This window comes from Akebia trifoliata, chromosome 3 (genome assembly GCF_017979445.1).
Source record: "Akebia trifoliata isolate Shusen 1 chromosome 3, ASM1797944v1, whole genome shotgun sequence".
In the NCBI taxonomy this organism is placed as follows: Eukaryota; Viridiplantae; Streptophyta; class Magnoliopsida; order Ranunculales; family Lardizabalaceae; genus Akebia; species Akebia trifoliata.
The window spans coordinates 47,642,961-47,669,960 of record NC_141377.1 but is presented as its reverse complement, the minus strand read 5'-3'; the positions used below and the strand labels follow the sequence as shown (position 1 = coordinate 47,669,960).

The window sequence follows — 27,000 nt, the reverse complement described above, 5'->3', positions numbered from 1 at the left end:
TATATATATATATATATATATTAGAAGTTCTAAAATGATCTGATTTTTTTTTTTTTTTTTCGAAGATGATCTCTATGGGGAAGAGATATCTTCATGAAAAATCAGGTCATTCTGAAACTTCCAACCCCACCAAAAATGGTTTACAAGTTGAAGAATCATCAACTACAAGTTTTTACGATTAATTTGTAAATAACTTTTGATGGGGTTAAACAGTTACAGAATGGGTTGAGTTTTGGTGAGGAGGTCCCATAAAAAATCAGCTTATTTCAAAACTAGTAACACTATAAAACGAAGGATCATCAAATAAGGATTGTCACCGGATCTTGACCCATATATAATTGAGACGTAGTAAGTAATAAGCCAAAATGTAAATGGAAAGAACATTTAATACACACATTCTTCTTGAAGTGAAGTACTACACATGAATGTTTAATCTGCGAGAAGATGAAAACTAACAAAATGATTAAGATGAACAAGTTCTTGGACCAAAAAAAAGTTTTGTCAAGATTAGATTTGAATTTTGGAACTTCACTACCTTATTAGTAGATGAATTTCATGGTGGAATCATCCCTTCGTGATAGAAGATTTAGAAGCAATGCAACAGATTAATTAATTCAACCTTAATCATACAACTAGTTTTGAAATGGTTTGAGAGAGCCACTCACCAAGGTTGGGCCCAATTTTCTAATCTTTTTATAGTCCCAAAACAATTATCCTCAAAGAATATCATTCAACTCTGTTTCTCATCTAGTCTACATTTTTTTCCTTCTTCTTCTTTGATATATCTAGATCTTGGTTTATATTTTGGATCTTAACTCCGTAAAACATTATGCATTTGTTGAAACATGGAAGAATTGAAATCTTAGATAAATAACTATGTTTGGATGGTATGGAAACCCCATCATCTATGAGAAGGATTACTCACTTGGTTTGCGATCTTGTAACCGGAAATCCCATCATCAATAAGCTTTTATCGATATTACGAATGATTCGCCAATGTTGGGCTTATTGTGGGAAGCTTAGAAATCCCACCATCCAGTGTCAATACAGGGATCAACCAAAACAAACACCTTGGCCGGGTTCGATGTCAAGTTAAGAGCCTCTTGAAAAAGGCCAAAGGAGAAGAAGAGCTCTCAAAACTCTCTTTTATGCATCACCCATTTCTCCATCTGCAAGGGATAGTAAATTCCCAAGGTTTCTAGCCCCCAACACACCCTTTGCTCCTACTCTCCCCTGCAATGGAGATGTGAACATCATTGTCAATGGGTTGGCCTTTGTAACTCCCCAAGAAGTAGAAGAAGAATATAATTTTCACCACGTCTGATTGATGTCTTTAGGTTCTAACTTTAGAATTTATCTTTATAATTGAGATTTTCAACTTTTGATTATTATTATTTTTTCATTTAAAGCCATCCCGTTCTATGGATCAAAGCAAGAGATTCTTGAAGTTCAAAAGTGTCTGATCACTGTCTTTCATGTTTAATTTCTCTAAGAAATCAGAAATATTCGACTCCTCGTGCTCCTCTGTGCTGGCATATATGCCTCCAAGGGAGTTTTTTGTCAAGAGAATTCAGGAATACACTTGGATTAATAACAGTTTTACCATATCTAGAGCTATATCTAGTTCAAATCCAGCCTTCATGTATTAGTCGATACACTTCGATTAAGAATTTTACTTATCATATTGTTAAGTCCTCAAATAAATACCAATGAGGTCTCTTAATCCTTGATTATCGAAATAAAAATTTTCCAAGTGAAATTTGAAAATAAACAGTTACATTTCTGCTAACAATAATTTTTGTGTAACAAAAAGACCAGAATTGGTGTAATTATAAGAACTAGACCTGCTTGAGATTAGAAGGGATAAAATTATTCTCAAACAAGGAGATTTCTTGCAAGAATCCCTTCATAAGTAATCCCAGGCCCAAAAGCAAGTATCAAACCCCACTCACAATCTTCCTTCTTCTCCTTCATCTTCAAACTCTCCTCTATCATGTACTCCAACACATACACAATTGTATTACTACTTGCATTCCCATAATCCATAAGAGCCCTCCTACTAGCCATCAACTTCTCCGGTAACAAATCAAGCCTCTTCTCCAATCGATTTAAGATCGCTGGCCCACCCGGATGAACGGCCCAAAATAACTTGTTATACTCCTTATCGTTGAACCCAACTGGCCCCATCAACTTAGCACAGAACTTTTCAATGTTATCCTCAATTATTTGAGGGAGATCCCTCCCTAACTTGAAGTTGATACCCTCTTCCGTGAGTTGCCCATCTATCGTCTTCTCGGTGTTTGGCAAGAAGTGCTGGATTGCCGTGTGCAGCTCAAAGAGGGGCATCTCAATGCCCGGTACAGGGTCCGTGCCAAGTATCATGGCACCAGCACCATCCCCAAAGAGAGCCGCACCCACGAGATCATACGGGCGATTTGGATTTGGAGGCTTGAACCCAATGATGGTGGTCTCGGACGTTGCAAGTAGAATGCGACTACCTGGGTTGTTCTCGGCAATGTCTTTGGCGACACGGAGACCCGCAACGCCACCCGAGCAGCCCATGAAGTATAACATAACACGACGAACTTCAGGGCTCAAGCCGAGACCTTTTGCAAGGTATAGGTCACCTCCGGGAAGTCGAGCTTCGCTCGATGAGACATAGACTAAGTGGGTTATGCCTGAAATTGGTCTTCCCCAGCTCTTGATGCATGCTTGAGAGGCTTCAATAGCCATATCCGTGACTGCCTTGTTAGAGATATCTAACCTTTGTTTTATAGTGGGGAGACCTTCAATTGCCAACTCTGGGTACTCCTTTAGGATCTCTTCTGACATCACCACATACCTAGTTTTAACTGTAGTTGTTTTGCCTACAAGAGGAACAAAGGAGGACAAAACGACAGTTGATTCAGTCAGTATGGATAACCAACTATTCCTACCCTTAATCATGCATACCTTAACCACTATTTATAAATGTTCCAAGCATTATTTAGATGATCAGAATCTATTCAATGGTGCATTAAAATATATCGATTTCAAAGATTATGATCATCCAACTAGGATGACATTTTGATCTAGTAGAATGTGTCTTGAAATCATAGAAACATGTCACGCGTTGTTACCTAGTTCTCTTAATTTCTATTTCAATTCAAAGAAGTGAAAAGAGGAAGAATGGGTTAGAGTAAAATTTACAGAGTCGAGCAAGCTTTTTCTTGAGTTCAGGATCATCGAATGTGGTGTTCCTGAAATATCCATCAACGAGTAACTCCTGCATCACAAGCTGATGAGGGAAGGCCTTGCCTATAGCTAGAATAGTAGTCTTTCCTGGGTTGGCCTTCTTGGGTAAACCTCCTCGTGTGGCCTCTCCTTCACTTCCCATGTTTTCTTTCTTTCTCTTATTTGATGGGAGATATTAAGCCTTTTGTTGCTTTGGAAGAAAACTAGCGAGGGTTGGCAACATATATAGTCGAATTCTCATCTTGTTATGTTAGATGTGTGACTTTGTAAAAGCTTGAAAAGCGTGTAGTTTTTTAATTATTTTTTAAACATGAAATGTGAGGGAGACGTGAAATATTTTGTAGTAATTGTTATAATGGATTGGTTGAGGAGCATGGCCTTCATGGATGGAAGGTGTGGTTGGAGAGTAGGAGCTGGTTTTGAATTTTAATTGGATACAATTGTAGGTGTAGTAGATTTTGTATGCAGATTGGCGTGATCGATGGTGTGTACATAGTTAACATTAATTTGTGCCCATTAATATGTCCTAACCACTTGATTAATGTACTAATTCTTGCATAGGGTACACGTTGTGTTGAAGAGTGAAGATGAGCTAAGCACGCAATTAATTTTGAGAACTTATATTGCCACACCAACCTTTTTCTATAGAATCCAATAATAATTAAATAGATTAGGAAGTGAGGAAAATTATTTTTAAATTTTCATCATGACATCCTAATATTTGTACATCTTCACTTGAACCGAGGAAAACTTAAAATTCAATTTAAAGAAATCGAGAAAGAGAGAGATCCATCTAAATCTCTAAGATTACACGGTCAAAGCTACACTTTCTTTAGTATTCTTCCCCAAATTAGAGAAAGAAGAAAATGGTAGTTTGATATTTTAGTTTTGACTGAAATAAAAGGAAGAGACTTAGGGTTATAGTTTGGATTGTTTGAGATTTTGGAGAGAGAATAATAGATTGCTAGGATTTTAAAGAAAGGAGGGTAAATGGAAAGGGAAGCAAAGGGAGAGAGAGAGAGACCATGAAAGACAGCGTGGGTAACGGAAAAGAGAGTCAGTGGGAGAAGGGAAGGGAGAGAGAGAGAGAGAGAGGCCGTGAAAATGGAAACGAAGGTAATATGAATTACTTTATTTCCATTTGGTGTGCCAGTAGAAATTTTATTAAGTCAACTAAACTTAAGAAAGGAAGCTTTAGTGTTTTTTAATTCAAAATTTAAATAATGTTCTTTAAAATTTCCACTCGTGGTGGTTGGCTAAGGTCTCACACTACTAGTCTGCCATGCACTAATCTTGGAAGATATTATGAATGATTAAACTGGATTCACACATGTGGCGTCCAATGCACTTCATCCTTCCTCATAGTCTTAAGTTGGATGGGGCATAATCAAACAAATTGGGGATATTTCAAGGCCCAGTGTGGATTAAGAGGCGAACGTGGAGAGGAAGAAGAGCAATCTGGAAGCCTATGATCCACCGAGGGTGGAACGGACAGAAGCTTAGCCTGGTATAGGTCCAACACCTAGGCGCAGCTACTTAAGCTGGAGGCTAAGAAACATTAGTTCTCAACCATTGCAACAAGTATACCCAAAACTCCCCCATGATGTGGTTCTTCCCTTGCTGAAATCCTCTCAACTCAAAATCAGAACTAAGAGAAGGGGAAAAAAAATCTTTAAAAGCTAAATCAATCACATAATATAATTCTTTTTTTTTTTTAAATAGTTACTAAATTGCTTAGCAGCTCCAACACACATTGACCAACTATATCACTCACTTATTAATCAAACATAGACTCAATGTCATTAAAACACCCATTGAGCAGAAGAACTGGAAGATACCATACTCAAAAACCAGGAATGTTCACATAAGAACAACGAATTTTCTCGAAAGCAAAAGTGCTGGTCTGCCTCTTCATTTCATCTGGAATCTGAGAGCTCATGAAGCATAAACAAAGCAATAATAAAACAACAAGCGATGATAAGAGGAAGTTTCATTGACATATTTATGAGAAACAAGAATTCCTGATGATAGGATACCTCAGAGATCAGAGACACACTTTCTGCTTATGAAATCCACAACTTTGGTGACAGCCTGATCAAGAGCAGCGGTCACCGTGATTAAATTCTGCAAGAATTCCTCTGCAGTTGGTTTATCACCGTCAACAATATCAGTCACAGCTTTAATGAATATAGCGGGAACTGACAAGAGATCTGCCACATAAGCTACAGCTGCTCCCTGACATGAAAAGTAACTGCGTTATTGGAATTCCACCTACCTACCACCTATGCTCAGGAGAGAGACAATTTGAAACTGAAACATACATCACTGCAAGACATGCATGGAAACAGGACCGACAAACATCTCAAGTGTAACAAAGAAAATTACCAACCAATCTGACCGTCTTATTCAAGTGGCTTATTATTATTGTTATTATGGTAAAGCCGAACTTTTCTTGTATTATGCAAGTGGATGGAATTACCTTATGGAAAATGCTTTCTGTCTGCGTTGGACACTGGGTCCAACACTGAGTTGACCTGGCAGTGCATAGAGAACCGTTGATTTTCCAACTTGTTTCTCAAGGAAATAAATCTATGGTTATCTGTACACTGCCAGGTCAACTCATTGTTGGACACCGGGTCCAACGCAAGCAGTGTAGCACAACTCTTACCTTACTTGATATGGTGCTGCGTATAACACTCACTGCTCAAAACTACAGAGCTGATAGAAGAAGACTACTCTAGGGGAAGTATTTCAAGTTTCTGTACAATCTGATGAAACAATATAACGAGTACATGTTACAGTAAGAGTCACCTAATCATGTTAGGCATCAGATATCCTATCCCAATGTAATAATTCTCCGATCTGACCACCGTCTCAATCTCACCATTTTCCACCTTAAAAACTTGCCCATGTATGGGTATGATGAATATGGACACATCTAATGTGAGGCATTTGTAGTTTCATAGGCAATCGTCTGTGTCACAGCAATAACAATATGAAATAAGTTGTAAGCCTGGTGAACAATGTTTCTTTTGAGTGTTGAAATTGACATTGTCCAAAATCAAATTGGATGGTAAAATCATGAGTGGGATTTGATGCAAAATTTCAAATCGGGATTCGAATTATTGGATTTATAGGACTCGAGTTTTCCTCATAAATTGAGAAAAGTCCCAAGGAAAGGGTAACCAATTTGAAATAACTTGACAGAGGACATTCCGGAGAACCTATTGAATCATTTCAAGTACTTCCCTAACCCACACCTCAGAGAAATAACTAGATCATTGTGACGATTGGGCCTATACAGTAAAGACGGAATGAGTATATGGGAGCCTGTAATGACTATTGAGAACATTTTATTTCTCAATACAATATTGAAAACACTCCAGATACTCATTGACAAGGTTATCAAGAAAGATGTTTATTAATTCTCATCTTCTTGGAACTTATATGGCATTTAACATTCAATGAAAGAGATGTTTACGGCCAAGTAGTAGCCCACATTCTCAGCTTTTAACAGTGACTAGGAGACTACCAGTTAATAAGTTTCTTTTCTTTTTTTTCCATGTATTGGTTCCTTATTGCTTAGCAATGGTATATCATTCAACTGAAGGGGGAAAGAGGCCCATTTGACTCGCATCATGGAATGAAACAGAACGAACCCTTTTTGCTATATTTCACTTTCACATGGTCAAAACGGGGTGATATCAGAAGGTTACCTCCATATCTTTAATTGTAGCATCATTTGTGACAATTGCAGCTTCATCATGTGGCGAAATATCCAAAGAGTCCCCAGTAGACAATTTGCCAACCTGAGATGATTAGCACATAAATACCAATAAAAGTTTGTCAATATATATTTTGACAAGTCACTCATCAATATGTTCAAACATAAATGATAGGATATCCCCAATGTCATTGTTCTATAATAATCTGGATTCTGCAATTTCTACCATATGATTGATGTGCATGCTTATTGATCAAGATTTGTCCAGCTTATAAGAGTGCAATGTCGCAGAAATTGGTCTACTTCGAAATTCAGCCAAATGCTCTCTTTTGATAGTAAATGTAGACAAGAGAGACGGTATAACAAGAAATAGTTTTCTGATTGGATGGTAAGAATTACTTGATGGATGTGATTTTTCATCCACATAGATATATTTTTCAAAGGAATGTCAACTTGGTGATAACAGTTAAATTAAGCCCTATACTGATTTATTCCATGAATGCTTCGATTTCGACATGAAGATGGATGTCATAGGCTCTTGACAATTATCTTCCATTATAATTAGATGTTAATGTTAAAGCTGCATTTTGAAAACAAAGGAAGCATTTGGCGTAAAAAGCATACACCAATTATTCATAAGAAATTTGCAGGAAGCCCCTTAAATAACTAGTGTTCTTGGTCCTTGCTCAACAGACACTTCACAATGAATAAAAGAACACATAGAAAGATTAAAATAAACAGCCTACTTGCTACTTCAGTCTGAAACTTATGACCCAAAAACATCCTTCAATCTGTCATCTTAAGCTTCTAAACATGTAAAGACCACTTTGAACATGAGAACGTAGATGACAAAAAAATTTGTAGGGAATTTAAATTATTTATGTTTTAGTTCTCCCTTGCTAATGTTTTAGATGCTTCCATAGAATACATTTCGACATATTTTCACGTAATATACCAAAAAAATATATATATTTCTAGAAGGCTCAACATGAAATGGAAGTAACAATTTGGGTACAAAAATACAAAATTTCACTGGAAATGTTTGAGAAACAATATATTTTGACTAAAATATCCATTGTTGAAAATATTGATAGTATTTTAAAAATTAACTAAATATATGTTGCTCGTAGAAAGGACTTGTAAATTCCACATAACAATATTCAATAAAAAAGTATTACTCATATCTTTCAATATACATAAATATATATTCTAACCATATTAGCATGTGCATATAAACAAACACATACAATTGTCCATGTTCTAATTAGTTGGATATATTAGTAATTTATTCATACATAGAATGTGGAACACAACTGATGATAAGAATTATTACAATTTTATTTCGTCAATGGTGAAATCTTCCTAGTCAAGGAGAATTGATGGGAACATCAAATCTTGAAGAGTAGATCTTAATTTTTATTTAGATTTCCGTTTATGGCTTTAATTTTATGTTTTTTGGATATATTTTGATGTTTTATTAGCCCATGGTCTTATTATAACATTTTGGGGCAGTTTCATAACTTTACTTTGTCTTTTATTTAAGTTTATTAAGGTTTGAAAATTAAGAAAGAGAAAATTACGAAAATTAGGTATTTTAGTTTTATTAGGACTCTTGATTGATATTTTTTATATATAGATTGTAAGGTTTATTTACAGAGAATGAACGGAATAAACATGAAATTTCTGCTTTCTTTTGAATGTTGATGCATTTAACATGGTTGATGCCATGGAAATCATTAGGGTGATTCCAACTTAAATATCATTTTTTTTCTTTAATCTTCTTTTTATCATCTATCTTTTTTTTTTTTTTAATTTGTGAGAAATCAAGAAACCATCAAGAACCCTTTAATCCTTTCAAGAACCCAATCCATAAATTTTGTTTTCTTGAAACCCACAAACACCATTTTGCTTTACCCTTTAATCCTTCCCCACTTTCTTTAACCCTTACTTCATTAATCTTCTAAACCAAATCTACCCTATAGCCAAATACTCTAAATCCCCTATTTTTTCCAAAATCAAATTCCATTTTTTTATATCTCCCATTGTCACCTCAATCCTTAACTCAATCCCCAACCAGATTTCCCTAAATCCCTTACTTTTTCAAAATCAAATTCCATATTATCATCGATCCTGTATCAACATATTTAAAAATGTATAATTTAATGAATGTAGTAATTAATAGTTTATTCATTTAAGTGATCGTTTTACTTATTAAGGTGTAAGTAGTTGGTGTTCTCATTTCCATGTATAATAAAGTTGTCTTTTCATTTATCAGGCTCTCAAATACTTACCAATCATGTAGCAGAACGTTGTTGACCTTCATTTCTACACTCTATATGGTTTTCTATCGTATGAATATGTGTAAATGTTTGTTTTATCAATTCCTAAAGCTTCAATGAAATTTCCACACCATTTTTGCATTTTCACAATATTTTCTAACTAGAATAATGATTTTCTAATTAGAAAGTCTTCACTCGGTCAATACTCGGCTGATGTGGCACGGACACAGAACCATAGATCTGTTTCATCGGGATACACAACTGCACATCTTTTATGGGGATTTGCAGTTGTGTATCCAAGGAAACAGATCTATAGTTCTGTGTGCATGCCATGTCAGCCAAGTATTGACCGAGTGAAGACTTTCTAGTTAGAATATCAGCACTCATGCACACTGATTGAAATATTTCTAAAAAAACAATTCCATTTCCAAGTTGACCAAAATGGACTTTGAAATCGAAATTGAATACCTTGTGTGCTCCCATAAGTCCTACGTATCAATTTATCAATAACACAGTTTTTTTTTTTTAGAAGTAATAAAAAAAAAAGTTGAAAGGCTAAGTGGGTAACTCAAATAATCATATTAATATTCTTTACAACATTTTTTTCATTGAAAAAAAAAATCGAACTTAAGGGTACATAGGATTTTTAATATCAAAGCAGCAACAACAACAACAACAATAATAATAAGAACAGGTATCATTGTAAGGATCTCAGAGCTTTCTAATGGCTATCTTTTACTGTAAGCCAATTCACCATTTAGATGCTGAGATTTTGTAAATTCCTGAGAAAAGTACTTTTTAAAGGAGAGAATAAAAGAAGGATGTGTGGTCAAGGGAGAAAGGAGGATGGGTGAGCTAGTGTTTCCTTTTATATTTTATTTAATCTTTTGGATAGGTAGGCACTAAGTTACTACAAACAACATTAAAAATTACGACTGAAAAAAAAAACCTGAATATATAGAATTTTCACATAATTAGTGAAGAATTGTGAGTTGCCAACAAAGGCATTTTTGTGGAGAAAGTGGCCAAAAAAAAAAAAAAGATAACGGTCACAGAGGAAGCAATTTTTTTACGATGCTCACAAAGAAAAAGAAAGTTTCCTTGTGGGAAGGGATAGAAGAAACATGTCGCTAACATAAAATTAAATTAAATTAAATCCAGCCCGATAAGAAACATCCTGTTCATCTTTCGTTTTCATAGAAAAATTAAATGCAGAGCATGAAGGTTATGTAATGACCTGATATGACTTTCTTTTTTACCTAACACCCATGTTTTGGATGGTGGATCCAGAAGACCCTTACATGTAGGCCAAGTGTTGTACATTTGCTTGCAGATATTGTGTTCTGGATGGTGCTTGTATTGTAGCTTTCTAGAACTCATTGTGGACTTTTTTTAGTTATAACAATAGGAAGGGTATTACAGCATGTGTTACGACCCATATCTAAGTGATTCATAACTCTAAATAAACTCCCCAGTAAACTATTAAAGTAATGTTCACAAGGTCACAAACGATTTTAAATATGAAATATCATAAATTGTAACACATTTCTCTCTATTAATGTCAGGCAGTGATCCTTTGCAATTCCACCTTACCTACTGCAAAAAGAAGTCTACATTAGTTAACTGTATCTCTCATATCATAGGGAGGAAATCCTACGATTAATTAATTTGCTATACTCTTATTAGATCATGTGGGACTATATGCTTAATTTGTTATCTCCACTTGAAAAGTTCTGTTTGCATTTGTCCTTATCCTTTAAGGAAATTTTTTAATGTTCAGGGAAAAAAATTAAGGACAAAAAAGAAAAATTAGATTTTAAAATATTGCAGAGGCACAATAATCACCTTCAGGTTGAGTTCCTTCACCAGATTTGGAGTTGATAAGGTCTTCTTAGCACCAATTCCATATAAATCAAAAACCTGTAGATAAATTAGGAGGTAAATAAAGTTTGAGGGATGAAACTACCAAAACCTAAGCACACTAAAACTGCAAAGGAAATACTGAAATACTCTAAAATATGGAAAAGGTCGACAAATCAGCAAAGCATTCAATAACAAATCAATTAACTTTCTAGGTCAAAATGATGGTTTTGTAACGAACGTCCATCATCAAGTAGACTAACAGAATAGCACTTGATGTTGAAAATCAAAGATTGAAATCTTGGTTTCATCAATAACCTGTGTTACCCTGGTGTGGGCTACGATACATGAATACTTCAACATGTCTAGCATACAGTACTGATACAATAAGACACTGAATCCAGTACTAGATACCGCATGGATACTTCGACCATACAATTTTATTATTTCTTATCATACAACTTGTAATTTTCTTAATGCCTAACATTTTCCTTATTTGTTTTGTCAAGAAATACGTACGAATAGAACACTGTTAACAAATCATTATGCATATAACCTCACACTAAAATTTACAATATCTCAATTTTGGGAAATAAACAGTCATATCCCTACCCCAAATATTGGGGTCAGCATCATCTTAGAGTCATCCAAATGTATCTCACATCCATACCTGGGCATCTAAGAAGAAGGTATTGATGTAGATAGGCTTACCAAGACTTATCTCAATACCTATGATTGAGTTAAGATGCATCAAAGAGAGAAATCATCAACATTGACTGAGTCAAATTAGTCAAAACCGAGTGAACTCGATTTGACCTCGTCAACTAGATCCAATCTTTGACCGGTCCTCAAGACCTAGTCCAACTTCTCTTAGGACTCTTTCTTTTATTGAGTTTCTATTTTTTAAGTTGCTTAAATAGTCCTAGTAAGCTTCTATTTCAATTTTAGAGTTTCTTTTCCTAGATAGTTTCTAATTTGTTTTATGTTTCTATTCTTCTCTAAATTCATTTTTATTCTTTAGGTTATAATTAGAAATCCTTTTAGGTGTAGAAATTGAGTTCTAATAAGATTAGAAGGTTAGTAATATTTATAGATAGATTAGGATGTTACTTTTTAGTATTTTAGAAGATTTCTAAATTGTTATGAAGGAGTTATCTATATAAGGAGCTCCAATAAACAAACTCTGAAGTAAATTTTTTTTTTTTAAATTGATTAATAAAAAATAAAAATAAGATTTTTCTTCCCTTTTCTTTTGTTTTCTTTTGAGCATAAGAACCCGATATTGATTCTTAATTTTAGTGTTTAGGATTGATTTCCATCATTCTCAAACCTAGGTTGAAGTTTCTAGTCTGTTTGGCTCAACATAGAGATTCTTCATTACTCTTAATTCTTGGGATTTCACCCTAGAACCGGATTTTTAACATAAACTCTAGGTTTGTGTGTTCTACCCTACATCAGGTATGTATAGGTGCAGCTACAAATATTGTTCCTTAATTTCAAGTAGAAAGGCCCACCAATATATAGTTAAAATTTTAATATTGCAGTGTTCCATTAATTTTATTCTTAAAAAATTTTGGAACTTTTCAAATTATTTTTTGCATAAAAGCACTACTGAGAAAACTGTTTAGAGAAGCCCATAATTATTTAGTAAAATTTGTAACTTTTTAATATTGTAGTGCTCTTTGCATTTAATTTTTAGAAATTTAAAAAGTTTTGGAGCTTTTCTAATTATTTTTGGAATAAAGGTACTGCTGAGAAAACTGTCAGTCTTATCAAAACATTGGAACCTACAAAAGATAGATAGCCCATTTAAAATGATCGAGTCTGGGCTGTAATTTCTCAATTATTGCCTTCCTCCCTACTAGATGATATGAAAGAAGTTGAAAGACAGATACCTTTCTTTGTAATCAATAACGAGAATGGCAGTATTGGAAAAAAGTGATAAAAATGTAGTAGCATTACCAAAAGATGAATAAAAGAACAAAAGATACAAAACAATCAATGGAAAAACTATCCAGTAAATCTAGGGAAATGACAGATTCCCAGTTACAATCAAAACCATCCAACTAGTATAGAGAAATTATTCTAAAATAGAAGAACACTCGAGATTTTCGATATAAAATTTCATTTGAATGTATAGAGAATACAGCAAGCCATTCTGCATTTCTAGCTTGGTTATCCAGCTAACTCAGAAGCTTTACCAAACCCAATTAACTTAAGCATCAATTGGGAGAAATATAAGAAATGAATATTATGAAGACATACAGGTAATACCCATAAAAGAAAGTGAACTTACAGGTATAGGTATCCGTCTATCATGAAAAGCAACCTCAGAAACCAGGAATACATCCCCAATGCATGCTCCTTTGGCCTGAAAACACTCAAGAATCACTGTGTTGAATGCAACAAAACAGAGCTTTACATCCATTTCAAAGAGAAATTCCCATTATTGGCATCAAACAGGGAACAAGGATAGTGCACACTCAAATGGAATTTTTTAAGGACAAGCTAGAATAGAAAGTAGCTTATATATTATTTTCCTTCTTTGTTGCAAGGAAACCTAAAGTTTCGTTATCATACAAAGCTATGCTGAAGTTAGTCTTCAGTTTGTTTGGAAGCAAAAAAAGAAAAGTGTCAAAGAGGACGTCAGGAAGAATTAAACAACTAGGAAAAGCAGAATACAGAAAAACTTCCTTAAAAGACCAGACTGCTGACAGAACTAACCAATTATTACTTAGCATTATGCTTCCAATAAGACTTCATACAATTCTTCCTTTAATTGTATTGATAACCACAACTCATCATTGTATGCTATAATATACGGTCAATAGACTACACACCACATGAAAGTAAGGGCAAGTAGGCACCTCTTCCACTTAGTACAGAAATAATACAGTGATAAGTAATTCTAAATTCTGATTATGAAACATGATTCCTTCAGCCAACTCCAAATATTTGAGATAAGGCTTCCATAATGATGATACAGAAACAGCTCAAGAAGACTGAATTTCAGAAAGAGAAAGATACCTTAAAGCCACCAGCAGTGCCTGCATTTATGATAAGATCTGGTTGTAATGCTTGGATAGAAGCATATGTTACAAGAGATGCAGAAATTGTTCCTACACTATCAACTCCTGGAAGAAAAAACACTTAGTGAGCTCCAACAATCAAATGACAGTAAAAGAAAACTAAGGCCACTTAGGATGGCAAAGTTGAGAAATCTCGTGTGCCTTCAGATCTATGATGTATTCGCAAAAGGGTAACCGTGCAAAGTAGAATCAAATACATTACCAATCTCAAGCACGGATAAAGGAGGGATGTATCAGGTTGGCAGCTTGGTTAAAAATCCATCACCTCCTAACAAGAATCCTAAAACCCTAATTAGAAGGAATATGCAAGTTGAAGATGCTAAAAGAGTGGGATGAAGATCCATAGAATTTGGATTGAGATGGTGAAATTGGATATGAACCTACTTCCAATAACATTAAGTACTGGCTCCGAACAGATTTGAATGGACTATGGAGGAACATGATTCATTTATCCAACACAAATATTTGGGATAAGGCTTCAATGACAATGATGATATTTACATAATACCATAGTCACCAAGGGGGGTTTGGGAAAAAGTTGGCAAGGGAAAAAGTCGGAAAAAACAAAAAAACCGAGAGAAAATCGGGAAAATTTTGAAATAGTGTTAAGATAATATATTTTTTTCTACTAAGTGGTGTTATCATTTATTTTTTTATTTTTTTATTTTTTTATCAGTAAAGATAATTTTATTACAAAAGAGAACAAGGGGGTCAAGATGACCAACCCAAAACAAGGAACCAACAAGAAAAACAGCACAACAAAAGGAAAAGACAACAAAGCACGAACTACAAGTTAGACCCTTGGCAGCGAACAAATCATTTCCCACCGCCTAACAAAATCTTCAAAAAAAACCACCTTGAACTCTTTATAAAGTTTGGTCCAAGAGTACAACAACTCCAAAATAGAAAAAACTAATCCTTCCAACATAGATACTATCCCTTCAAAGATGCAATGATTGCGCTCTTTCCATATACCCCAACAAATCGCAAAAGGGACCAAGAACCAGAGAATCCGTTTAGAAGACAAAAAAGACCCTCCCCACACCATCCAAGACTCCAAGACCGCTTTAACTGAACGAGGATAACAACCCACAATACCGAACAAAGATAAGAAATGCGACCATATGTGCCGAGTCACCCGACAATGAATGAATAAATGATCCACCGTTTCTTCCTCGGATTTGCACATACAATATTGATTTGGAGAAATAACACCTCTTCTAACCAGTTGGTCCACTGTTGCAAGTCTCCCTAAGGTCGCCAACTAAAGGAAAACCGAAATCTTAGGTGGAATTTTACCTCCCCAGATGAGTGATTTAGGGAAAACTACATTGCTCCTGGGGACAAGACCAACATACATAGATTTGACCATGAACTTTCCATCCCTAGTGCCTCCCCACACCCTCTTATCTTCCGATGGGTTCTGCACAAAGCTATTTTCCACCATACAAATGAACCTTTCAAGCACCTCCACCTCCCAATCATTGAAAGTTCTTCGAAACCTAAAGTCCTAATTTAGCGTATCATTAACACTACTCTTGAAAACAGATATAACTTGGTTCTTTTTCAAAGACACTTCGTAAAGATTTGGGAATAAGTCCTTGAGAGGTCCGTCTCTGCACCACCAATCCTCCTAAAATCTCACCTTGGTACCACTCCCAAAATCTCACCTTGTTATCATTTATATCATCAAATCCTATTTTAAACTTAAGAATAAATGGTCTTTGAAAAAACCCTTTTAAAATAACTTGCTCAGAAAAAGAAAAAAAATCACATTTTTTTGTGTTTAAATCATGACTTTTTCAAAAAGTCGGGATTAAATCACATTTAAATCGTGACTTTCGTTTAAATCACGACTTTTTGAAAAAGTCCTGATTTAATCGTTAGCCTTTAAAATCGTGATTTAAACACAATTTTTTGAAAAAGTCGATGACTTTGGTGACTGCTTAATACACGTGAGCCAAATAACCAGCAGGACACTTACTTACCATGACCTACAAGTCTACCGCAAGCAATGGTAACATAATCAATACAACAGCACTATACTATAGCGTGTGTCAGGTAACTTATTTTCTGAAACATTCTATATTCATGCATCCTCAAGCTTCATCCATAAAGATTTACAAAATCAATAATTTATTGGACCTGATGCATCCACTTTGAATGTTCCAGAACTAAAACCATTCATAAAATCATGATGTTGGGAGATGAAAGAGTTTTTACATTCACAACTATAAGTGGGCAATAGAAGAAAAATCAATTGCCTAGATGGCATCAATAATGTTATTCATTTTGAACAAAATAATAGAAAACAAATTGAGGAACAAATACTTACCCAAAACTGAATCTTTTCCTGGCCAGATAATATTAATATTCAAATCTTTGTAAATACCATGATATCGGACCCAAGGGACCCCTTTAGGAAACCTGAGGAATGATATAGAGGACATGTCAGAACCTAAATACCCAAAACAAGTCAAATTCCATCTTAAGAATACAATGTGATAGCATAGAAAGGCAACGCCATGACTGAAATACACAACCTAGAACACCATAAAATTTTTTTATTATTGCTCATATAGATTTGTCAAGGACACGTGTTGATGGTGAAAACAGGTGGTACAGAACTAAGAAATTCTCCTACTATGAGACCCAAACGCATGTGAGTGTGACCCCGTGGTAAGCAAACAGGCTAGAAAGCCAAAAGTTTCGGTCATCCAAAATACCGAAGCACAAGAAAGGGCTCCATGTCTAACGATAGCTGACAAACTTCATGTGAACAAAAGCCAAAAGTTTCCAGAAATCAAGCAGCCACGTACAAGTATAGATAGTCGAAAAACAGCACAATCAACAAGATTAAGCAACTTGATCATGTCATATAGAACAACAGACCAACCTACTAGTCAAGACTAGCATCCATAGAAAACTGGTAAGATGCACCTAAATAAGCTAACTCAAGACCATTTATGCATGCTCTATTCAATGAACATATAAAATAGTCACCAAAGTCTCCGACTTTTTCCTTCACTGATTTAATCACCTTTTTTAATAATACATGACTTTTATGAACATCACAATTAAATCACGAATAATGTGGATGCAAATGAAAATGACATTGATTTGTTGTTTTTGATTCGTTAATAAATCCTAAATTCCTAATTCGAACTCATGATTGTATTCTTTTTTATATTTTTGAATAGTCTAAACCTGGAATATGTTGTGAATCTATGGTTACTTGTTGGATGCATATAAACGATATCAACATAAGAATTCTTGATTTATCATTCTAGCTAATTTTAATATGGAACTTGATGAAACAATATGAAAACAAATGCTAGAAGGAACGATTACATAACCCTAACCTAACTCGGTTTTTTCCCGACTTTTTTCCGATGTTTCTTGATTTTACCAAAATTTTCCCTAGCCGACTTATTCCCGAACCCCAACTTGGTGACTATGCATATAGTCATGCTCAAGTCTATGCCATCCAAGGAATGCTTAGGTAGTAATGCAAAGCAGCAACAGGACAGTCACTCAACCTCTTTAAACACGTGTCAATGCAAGAATGCTTTAGTAACTTGAGGGGTGATTCATACCAAAGCATCCTTGTTTTTTCCCCTTGGTAGTAAGGATTAGTAGTCAGCTACAGCGTGAAGATGGGTTCAACGAGTTTTGAACCCAGGTCATTGGGATCAGCATACCACACAACTTACCAACTTAACTAAGTTGGCACATCGACAAACAACATCTTTTACAAAAATCAATAAAGAGATCCATAAAGATATTTCCTTTTAGTTCTTTTATTGTACTTAGTTTATTTTTTTTAGATGAATTTACATTTAATACTCAAGAGGACACCAAGAACAAACTGAAGATTAGAAAAATCCATAAATTTTACCAATATAAAGTAAATATCCTTATAAGAGCTGTACTATATGTTCACGCTCTCTGTTGTTGGCATCATCTGATAACATGGTAACAAAACTAAAGCCCTGTTTGGGTCACTATTTTGGACCTCAAAAATATAAATTTCTGGCGCAGAAAACGCTCTCACACCAAACTCTTGACCAGTATGGTAAAACAAATTTGCAATCATGTAAACAGATTCTTAAGGAGATTAAAACCCTAACAATCACCAGAAACAGAAGATGAACGAGAAAAGAAGAACTAACACTGAATCAAGGTCCTCGGTGAGCTGGAACTTGTTGACAAGCGGAATCGCTTCAGTCTGCATAGCTGGTACTCCAAATCAAAATCGGTAATAAAAAGAAAAAAATTAGAAATCTTAACGAAGAACAGAATTCAATAGTAGAAGAGAAGAGACAATAGAGAATAGAACATAAACCCTAGATATCAAAAGAAGAAGAAGAAGACAGTACCGATGACGATAACTATCGTCAATATGGGCTTTTTCTCTACTTGAGCTATCACGGCCTCCTCTGCAACTTCACTGTTATCATCTTGAGGAGCCATGGCGTTTGCTTTTTCTCCGAAGAACTCAGTAACGAAGGATTCTACACACTTCCCGCTGTTGATTTGCAGGTCTGAATCCTCAGGAACGCGGTTTCAACGGTTTTTCTAGAGAGAGAGATGTCAGACGCTGAACCGAACGCATCAATGGAAATCCCACTCTCCGCGTGTATGAGATATGATGTTCATTCACTCCTCTTGACCGACCAATAGTTATTTATTTGCTTTCAAGAGATGCTATTGACACCCCAATTTTTATTTTTTACAGACCGTGGGTGCTGCTGTTATAAGGATAAACAATCCATCCAACCTTCATTTCGGGTCCACGTTAATCAATTTATTGTCTCTCCTCTTCGCAAAAATCAACTTTAGAGAGTTACTATTACCGTTTTACTAACGCCACACCAATTATGCACAATTTATTTTTTTTTTTTTTTCTGATTTAACCTAAGAATTGTTGGGGCATAAGTAAAAGTTAATGCGGCAATAGCGTCTCTCAAACTTCAGTGTACTTTCTCCCCTTAATCTTCTCTTCTTTTTTAATAATATCCCTCCAATTTTATTATACATCTTGTTTACCTCATTTTCAATAATATCTCTCAGATTTTACTATATTTAATCTCAAAGATTTTTAATAATATCTCAAGTTTAATATTTTTTCACCCCCTTAATTTTAGGCGCACTTTAATCTATAAATCTCTCTAATTTTATTATTTTTTCACTCCGTTACTGTCTTTCCTCATCTCCCTCTTTCTTAATAATACATCTTCAACTTTATTATTTATCTTCTTTTACCTACTTAACATCAATTCTTTTAATAATACTCCCCTAACTTTTTTTTTTTCATTTTTACCTTCTTAACCTTAAAGAGAATGCCCTGCTTCTGGCACGTGCAAACTCTAATTAAAGATTAAAACACATTCTTCCAACAGTAGAAGGGTTTGGCTCAAATTGTAGCAATACAAATCATTATAAGACATTCAAACAATTTCAATAGTTGTTTATAATTATGATTAGGCTCATTTATAATCATAAACCCAAAAAATTAAAATCTAGCAAAAAAAAAAAAAAAAAGAATAGAGAGAGTTTCTATTGGCACCGAACTTTTTTACTTATTCTAAACCATTCACTTACTCTTAAGATCTTAACTTTAGTGAAATTAGTCCCCACTATTAAAGCCTTGCTATATGAGATCTTAATTTAAGAAATTTTATGATTAGTTGATATTTTGCAAGTAACCTTATCGTATACTTCAAGTATTAAAATTTGTTCCGTAATCAACTTAAATCTAAGAACTATGATCTCGGTTCTGGTGTTACTTATAAGAATTGAAACTTGTAAGAGTATGACAAGTTCTAGCTCTAATTACTTTGATATCTAAACCAAGCTCCAATGGACTACAGTTTCAAATTTCTTTATATGGAGCCTTATTATTATTATTGGGTTGGGAATAAAAATTTGAATGAAATGGATTTTGTAATTTTAAAATTAATATCAATAGAAATCACAACCATTGATTTTCTTACCTATATAATAAAACATGACGGTTATCCCTAAATATGGATACATCTTGTCCACAACTCTCAACTATGCATATCATCTTCTCCCATTAAAATAATACCCCTTCAAGTTTATTCCCTTATCTCTTCTATCATTTTTTAAGAATACTTATTCAACTTTATTGGGAAAATTACTTAAAAAGAGTTTAATATATATATATATATATTTTTTTAATTATAAAAAACGAATTAAGTCACTGGATTGTTTAGTGTTTTAGTAACTCATTGGATTGTCCAACGTTTTAATGTGTTAAAATTCATTGTTTGACCAAAAATGCCCTTGGAATAGTTAAAACGCTGGATTGTCCAACGTTTCAATAACTTGCTTTAATGGGTAATTATAAAAGCACCCCACGACTTAATAAGGGCAACCTACACCATAGTCAAATTTTTTTTTATCTTGTATGGCTTAAACATTTTGGAATGAGCTGATTTTTTGTAAGAGATCTCTAAGATGTGGAGATCATCCTCACCAAAAATCAGCCCATTATGAAACTTCTAACCCCATCAAAGCAAGGTCAAGAATCGTAAATAGTCCATTTTTTTGTAAACCAATTTTGATGGGGTACAAGTTTCTGAATGAACTAATTTCTTGTGAGAATAATCTCCTCGTCATAGAAATCATCCTCACAAAAAATTAGCACATTCCGAAACTTTTTACCCATAAAAGACAAAATAATTCGGCTATAGTGTGGGTTGCCCTTATTAATTTATAGGGTGCTTTTGTAATTACATTTAAAACATCGGACAGTCCAGCGAGTTACTAAAACACTAGACTGTTCAACGACTAAATTTGTTTTTAGTAATTTTTAAAAATATAGATTATTTTTTGTAAATATTAAAATATTTTACTATATTTTAGTAATTTTTCCAACTATATATTGTCTTTTCTTTTCTCCACCTTTTTTAATAACACCCCTTCAACTTTATTGCATTTTTTTCCCTTTTCAAATAATACAATTTCAACTTCATTGTCTTTTTCTACTTCTACCGCTTAAACCCAATGAGGATGCTTGAGTAGGTAGGCGGGTGTTTTTTTGCTCGTAGTCCAACAACCATTTGACATGTGACGCAAATGACATCAACAATAATAAAGGAAATTTCTCTTTTGTCCATGGTGAAAGTTGAAAATTTCTCGATCTGATCACCTTGTGCCATTTTAAAACATGATCCAATGCCACAGGGTTGTAGAGGACGAAATTCTACAAACTAAAAAAAAAACTTTATTTTTTCATCGTTGAATTTTAATTTTAAATTTGGGTACTTGGTAGCCGTTCATTCTCAACTCCACGGATCAAACTCGAAAAATGTCTATACATTTGAATATGAGTTTTTTCATAAAATCTAGAAGGTTGTGGTGTTAGATTGACAATGTGATAATCCATGTGGGCTCAATAACCTGTTTTAAGATTTTAAATCTTAAAAATAATATTGTGGGCAGAGGACATGCAGGCAGAAATTTTCTCTATATTGCTCATGTCATTTGCGCCACATGTCAAACAGTTGTTAGGCTGTGAACAAAAAATAATTCCAAGTAGGCACAAGCAAACTCTAAAGTATACATGTACTACCATTTACTATCAATGGGGAATTTCTTCACTTCTCAAATTGAGATAATCGGATTTGCACTAATGGAAACCATAAATTTCATACACAATGGATGCCTTTTTGTTTAGATAGTAAATGGGGTTCTTCTATCATATTTATTAATACGTACTAGTCATTGATACTAGAATTTTTCATGTTCTATTAGAAGTAGAAGACGTTCTGTTGGGATCCTCACGAACAGAAAAACAATAGAGTGAGTTAAAGGGATAAAAGAAGAAATATACTAAAGTTAAAGGGGTGACGATGACTGAAATAAAGTGGGTCCCACAAAATTATAATTCCCACAAAATTGAAATTGGATAGGAAGTTTAAATATGAAATCTAACAATTGAGATTTATCTTCAACATAAATGTTCTTAAGATGTGTATATATATTGGAATACATACAAATCATAATCATTGGATTTTGTGTTTAACCAGTTGGGATCATGTATTTTCTTATGAATCATTCTTCACGAGTCATCGGAACCTAACCCTTTTGTAAATATCAAAAAGTCTTAAAACTTATTTAAAAAGAGGAAGTAGATCCTTTGTAGCATGTATTTTTTGCAGCTCTCTATAATTAATATCAATGTTAAACGGTGTGCCACATCATCAAGACAGTGACATCCAATTGTTTAAATTTACAAGTCTAGTGAGAATCCATTTTCAAACACTTGATTTGAGCAAAAAAAATTTATATATTTTTTTTCAAATTTGATCTAAGCCATGAGTACAAGAGGTTTGAGTTGTTATTTTTTTTTAATTTTTTTTTTCAATTTGATGTTTGGACATTTAGCATGCATAAAAATTCCATAGGTTTATGGAAATGGTAAAAAAAGAGACCACTTTTTTTTAATACTCAAAATAGGGTTATTTGCTATAGTAACTCATTTTTTTTTTGACAAAAATGCCCCCAACTATTTTTTTTTTCTAAAAACCTCTTAATAAATAATATTTTAAATTGTAACTTCCTCCCTCACAACATTTTATACCATCGAAATAAAAAGGGAGAGACCCATCCTCTCTACCAAAACCTACCAAAAATTAATTGGAGTTCACCAAAGAAGCTCTAGATTTAAGAAACTATAGTGAATCTTGTAAATCTACTCACTCTTGTGTTCAATTCATAATCTATTGAAGGTTTTCACCAAAAATTATCAATCTCTCTTCTATTTCTTTCATTTTTTTTTAAATCATTTATAAATTCATATAAACTTGATATATTTCTCTTCCATAATTATATAAGGGTATGTTTGATTGCATGGAAAGTGACTTTCCATGCAATTTGCAATCCATGGAAAAATAGTTGTGGAAAATAGGTAGGGTTGGAAAATCAAATTCCATTTCCATATGCAATCAAACACTTGAAAAATGTCATTTTCAATGGAAATTGATTTTCCACCATATTTTCCATGTGCAATCAAACATACCCTAATAGAAAATGATAGGGAAAAAATGATTTTATGAAAATTTTGTGATTTTGTTCATAAAATTTACTCAATGTCGAACCTCGACACTGGAATGTATTATAACGTCGAGGCTCAACAGTACCTATTGTAGGTGAAAAATGTCCATAGCATTGAACCTCGGCAATGGGTATTGTTGAGCCTCGATGCTATAAGATGATGTTTTAGTATCAAGGTTCGACACGGGGTAAATTTGAGGGACAAAACCACCAAATTCCGTATGATCAATTGTTTTCCCTACCATTTTTCATTTACATAATTATGGAAGAGAAATGTATCAAGATTATAAGAAAATATAAATGATTTAAAAAAATAATAATAAATAAATAAATGAGAGATTGATAATTTTTTAAGAAAATCTTCAATAGATCGTAGATCGAATATGAGAGTGCATGGATTTACAAGATTCACTATAGTTCCTTGATCTAGAGCCTCATAGATGTACTCCATTGACTTTTTGGTAGGTTTTGGTAGAGAGAATGGATCTCTCTTTCTATTTTGATGGAATAAAATATTGGGAGGGAGGAAGTTACAATCGAGAAGATTATTTACTAAGGGTTTCTTAAAAAAATTATACGTGGGGGGATTTTTGTCAAAAAAAACATGAGTTACTCCAACAAGTAGCCTTATTTTGAGTATTGAAAAGAAAATGTGACCCTTTTTTGCCATTTAGCATAAAAATTCCATTTCCATAAAACTGTGGATTTTTTATGCTAAATGTCCAAACATCAAATTCAAACCAGGATTTTTTTTTTTTTGTAGTGTAGTGGGGCAAATGCATATATAAAAAACAAGGATTTTCACTGTGTATCAAGTTGTCACCTTCCTTGTAACTGAAGAATCGAAGGACCCAAATCCATCTTTTCTTCTGTATTTGCTTGTCTTAATCATGGTAACCAATTTCCACTAAAATTGCAAAACTACGTTGCAACGAAAGTAACCAAATTAAGTTATATCTATTCTAATCCACAAAAATTTGATTAGTTACCAACCTTGTAATTATATGGAATACGGATACACTCATACACCTTCTAAGGTGACTGGATGGCTAAGTTTGATTTATATTCATTAGTTGAGTCCTTAAGCAAATTAATATTAGTGAAAATGAGTGATTTGTTGCAAGTCGAGGACCCTAGAAGGATAAATAATAATAAAAAGAGTAATGATTTTCTGACTCCCCTACGGCATACTCAAAATGCTCTCCTGAAGTGGCATGTGTTAGAATCATAGATTTTGTGCCCAGGGATACACATATGCACATCCCCCATAAAAATCTATGCAGACGTGTATCTCGATGCATAAAATCTATGGTTCTAGCACATGCCACGTTAGGAGAGTATTTTTAGTATGTCATGTGGGGGAGTCAGATTATCACAACTCTGAAAACAAATTGAATGTTGAAATTTGAAAATGGGTTGGTAAAAAATATAGGAAAGAAGAAGATATGGCTCATGATAGAGATAAGTGATGAAATAGAATACGTATAAGATATGAACAAGGATGAAAATGACTCTTTATTGCAACTTGTGATTGTCATTACCTGGGGAGGATCCTAGCTGCACTCATGGCTCTCTAGTGTCTTGTAGTTATGGAATGGGACCGTATGTCTTCTTACTTATCTGTCATGTGCTTAACACCTCAAACACACGCATACCTGCCATGGTTTGCTCCTGGGCAACGATGCTGTCAGCCATGGTCGACCATATGAATAGATGATAGTCCTTGGCTCAATCGTTCCATAATTTGATGTAACGTCGCAACATCCATTCATTTAGACATGCCCATGAACGTGCTATTTATTGATAATAGATTTATTTTGGACTAGAATGAATGCATGATGAGGGGGTTCACTAGCATAGCCACAAAATTCCTTGATTTTTTTCAAAAATTCGTAAAATTCTCCAAATTAGGAACTAGCTGATTAATTCAACTAATTAATTAATGGCTTATCAATTGAATGCAAAATATGATAGCATTTTAACCCTAATCCCTCAAAATTTTATTTTCTCCAACATTCAAATCTAAAGAACAAGATCGATTTTTTTTTAGGGGGGTTTGAAGATGATGGGTTTTGGTGAGAAACCCAAAAACATCATTTGTATGTTTTTTGAAATTTTCCTTATTTTTTTACATGAAACTTTCCAGAAATTATCCCAATTGAAACCCTGTTGAATAATTACCGAATCTTAACTTTGTTACTACAGTCACTAGGGGTTGAGGATGGGGAGTTTTAGGTAATTTTATTTTTGTTTGATATGATATCAGTTTGAAAATAAGGGATAATTCAAATATTCATCAAAGCATGGACTGGTATATCTAAATTATTATAATTCAAATAATACTTTTATATTTAAATAAAATATATAATATTAACCAATAGCTTTTTTTTACCATTTTTATCACCAACCAACTTAATTATGGAAGGTCCGAAGGTTATATGAATTTGCTTGTGCTACCCTACTTTTGAGCCCAAGTGGGTTAGTGGTTAGTAATTGGTAGATGAAGCCATATTATTGGTATCTATCTGCTTGAGCTATAATATGTGAATGAGGAAATGTAGCAAATATTTGCTAGGAAAATTAGTGTCCAACACCATTGTACGTAAAAACATCTGACGCCAATAACCATATGCCAGGTGTAATCCATAAGCCTGGGGAGCTAAGCAACCATGACTTTCCTTAGTTTGTAACATGGTAATTAACTCCCCAATTAGTTTGTAATACTCTCCCCACATGTCACCATTTGATCAATGTTGAACTCTTAAGCTTGTAAGGAAATGTGACCTTAGAAATGATAGAGTCAACTAGACATTTGGGAGTAAATACAGTTAATTTGACAATGAAATTCATTGTTTTAAATCGTGGTTTTGCATCCCATTCACGAATGGTAACGAGATGACTTGGATGATTTCGAAGCTTTGTTAATGATAAGTGTGTGAATCAGAAATAATAAGAAGAAAGAGCTAGAACTCAGTTATAGCATCTCACATCATTCACTAATTCTTCAGACCATTTTTAAAACCACGATGAAATTGGGGTCTTTACAGAGCTACACCTAATATTCAACTTTCCTAAGTAGGGGTGTCAATGGACCTAACCTTGGTTTTTGATAAATTATAAGTGTAATGATTGTGTATCCCGAGGCAAATGGTCTATGATTTTGTGATGGGGTGTGTGTTAGAGGGGGGTGTCATATTATCACGACTCAAATTATAATTTGCCCAATCTCGGAACGTTCTCCAAGTCTTCGGACCATTTCTAAAACCATGATGGAATTGGGCTTTTGATGGAGCTACACCAAATATTCAACATCCCTAGGTAAGGGTGCCAATGGACCCAACACTGGCCTGGTTTTTGATAAATTATAATTTTCCCCAAGTCATACAATTCAAATTCAGTCATGTAAGAGTCCAAATTGATAGTGTAGACACCCCATTTTTGCATCCGCCTGATTAATCAACTCGTCAACCCGATCGCAATGATTCCCAATGATGGATGTGTATTCCATTGCTTTATTTTGTTACCCGATATGTTTCAGAAATCTGGATGAGGTATCTCGAATTGACAAAACCTTAGAAATCATGCTACGTTAGGAAAATACGACCCCATAAATATAGAAATCATCATCTTGCAGACCAAAAAGAAGTTTCACGATAAAAATCACTAAAAATTGACCAAATTACCAAAATACCCCTAACCTCAAAACAATCCTAGAGCCTACGTTACGCTT

At 34.1% G+C, this 27,000-nt stretch overlaps 2 protein-coding genes across 4 annotated transcripts; both read right to left on the bottom strand.

Annotated features, from left to right (window-relative positions):
- Nucleotides 1-1,651: 1,651 nt before the first annotated feature.
- Nucleotides 1,652-4,749, bottom strand: LAP5 (Chalcone and stilbene synthase family protein). Its single transcript, XM_086436087.1, has 2 exons — nt 3,190-4,749; nt 1,652-2,867 (listed from the first exon to the last, which is right to left on the bottom strand). Exons 1-2 carry the CDS (start codon nt 3,374-3,376, stop codon nt 1,876-1,878), a joined length of 1,179 nt encoding a protein of 392 aa, XP_086292213.1. The 5' UTR covers nt 3,377-4,749; the 3' UTR covers nt 1,652-1,875.
- Nucleotides 4,750-4,883: 134 nt separating this feature from the next.
- LOC147407496 (Phosphorylase superfamily protein) lies at nt 4,884-18,858 on the bottom strand. 3 transcript variants are annotated; one of them, XM_086436092.1, is made up of 9 exons: nt 18,566-18,858; nt 18,359-18,422; nt 16,522-16,613; nt 14,125-14,231; nt 13,394-13,468; nt 11,083-11,157; nt 6,951-7,043; nt 5,271-5,469; nt 4,884-5,168 (listed from the first exon to the last, which is right to left on the bottom strand). In XM_086436092.1, the coding sequence occupies exons 1-8, from the start codon at nt 18,657-18,659 to the stop codon at nt 5,272-5,274; spliced, it is 798 nt and encodes a 265-aa protein (XP_086292218.1). In that variant the 5' UTR covers nt 18,660-18,858; the 3' UTR covers nt 4,884-5,168; nt 5,271. The 3 variants fall into 3 exon arrangements, with proteins under 3 accessions (XP_086292218.1, XP_086292216.1, XP_086292217.1); XM_086436090.1 differs by having other exon boundaries at nt 4,884-5,161; XM_086436091.1 differs by having other exon boundaries at nt 4,884-5,469.
- Between the last annotated feature and the right edge of the window lie 8,142 nt (nt 18,859-27,000).

Excerpts from the sequence above, each read along its gene's own strand:
- LAP5 (XM_086436087.1), bottom strand. The coding sequence starts at position 3,376 with ATGGGAAGTGAAGGAGAGGCCACACGAGGAGGTTTACCCAAGAAGGCC. Across the intron at positions 2,868-3,189 it reads GAAAAAGCTTGCTCGACTCT|GCAAAACAACTACAGTTAAA; the intron begins GTAAATTTTACT and ends TTCCTCTTGTAG.
- LOC147407496 (XM_086436091.1), bottom strand. The coding sequence starts at position 18,659 with ATGGCTCCTCAAGATGATAACAGTGAAGTTGCAGAGGAGGCCGTGATA. Across the intron at positions 18,423-18,565 it reads GACGATAGTTATCGTCATCG|CTATGCAGACTGAAGCGATT; the intron begins GTACTGTCTTCT and ends TTGGAGTACCAG. Across the intron at positions 14,232-16,521 it reads AGGAAAAGATTCAGTTTTGG|GAGTTGATAGTGTAGGAACA; the intron begins GTAAGTATTTGT and ends TTTTTCTTCCAG.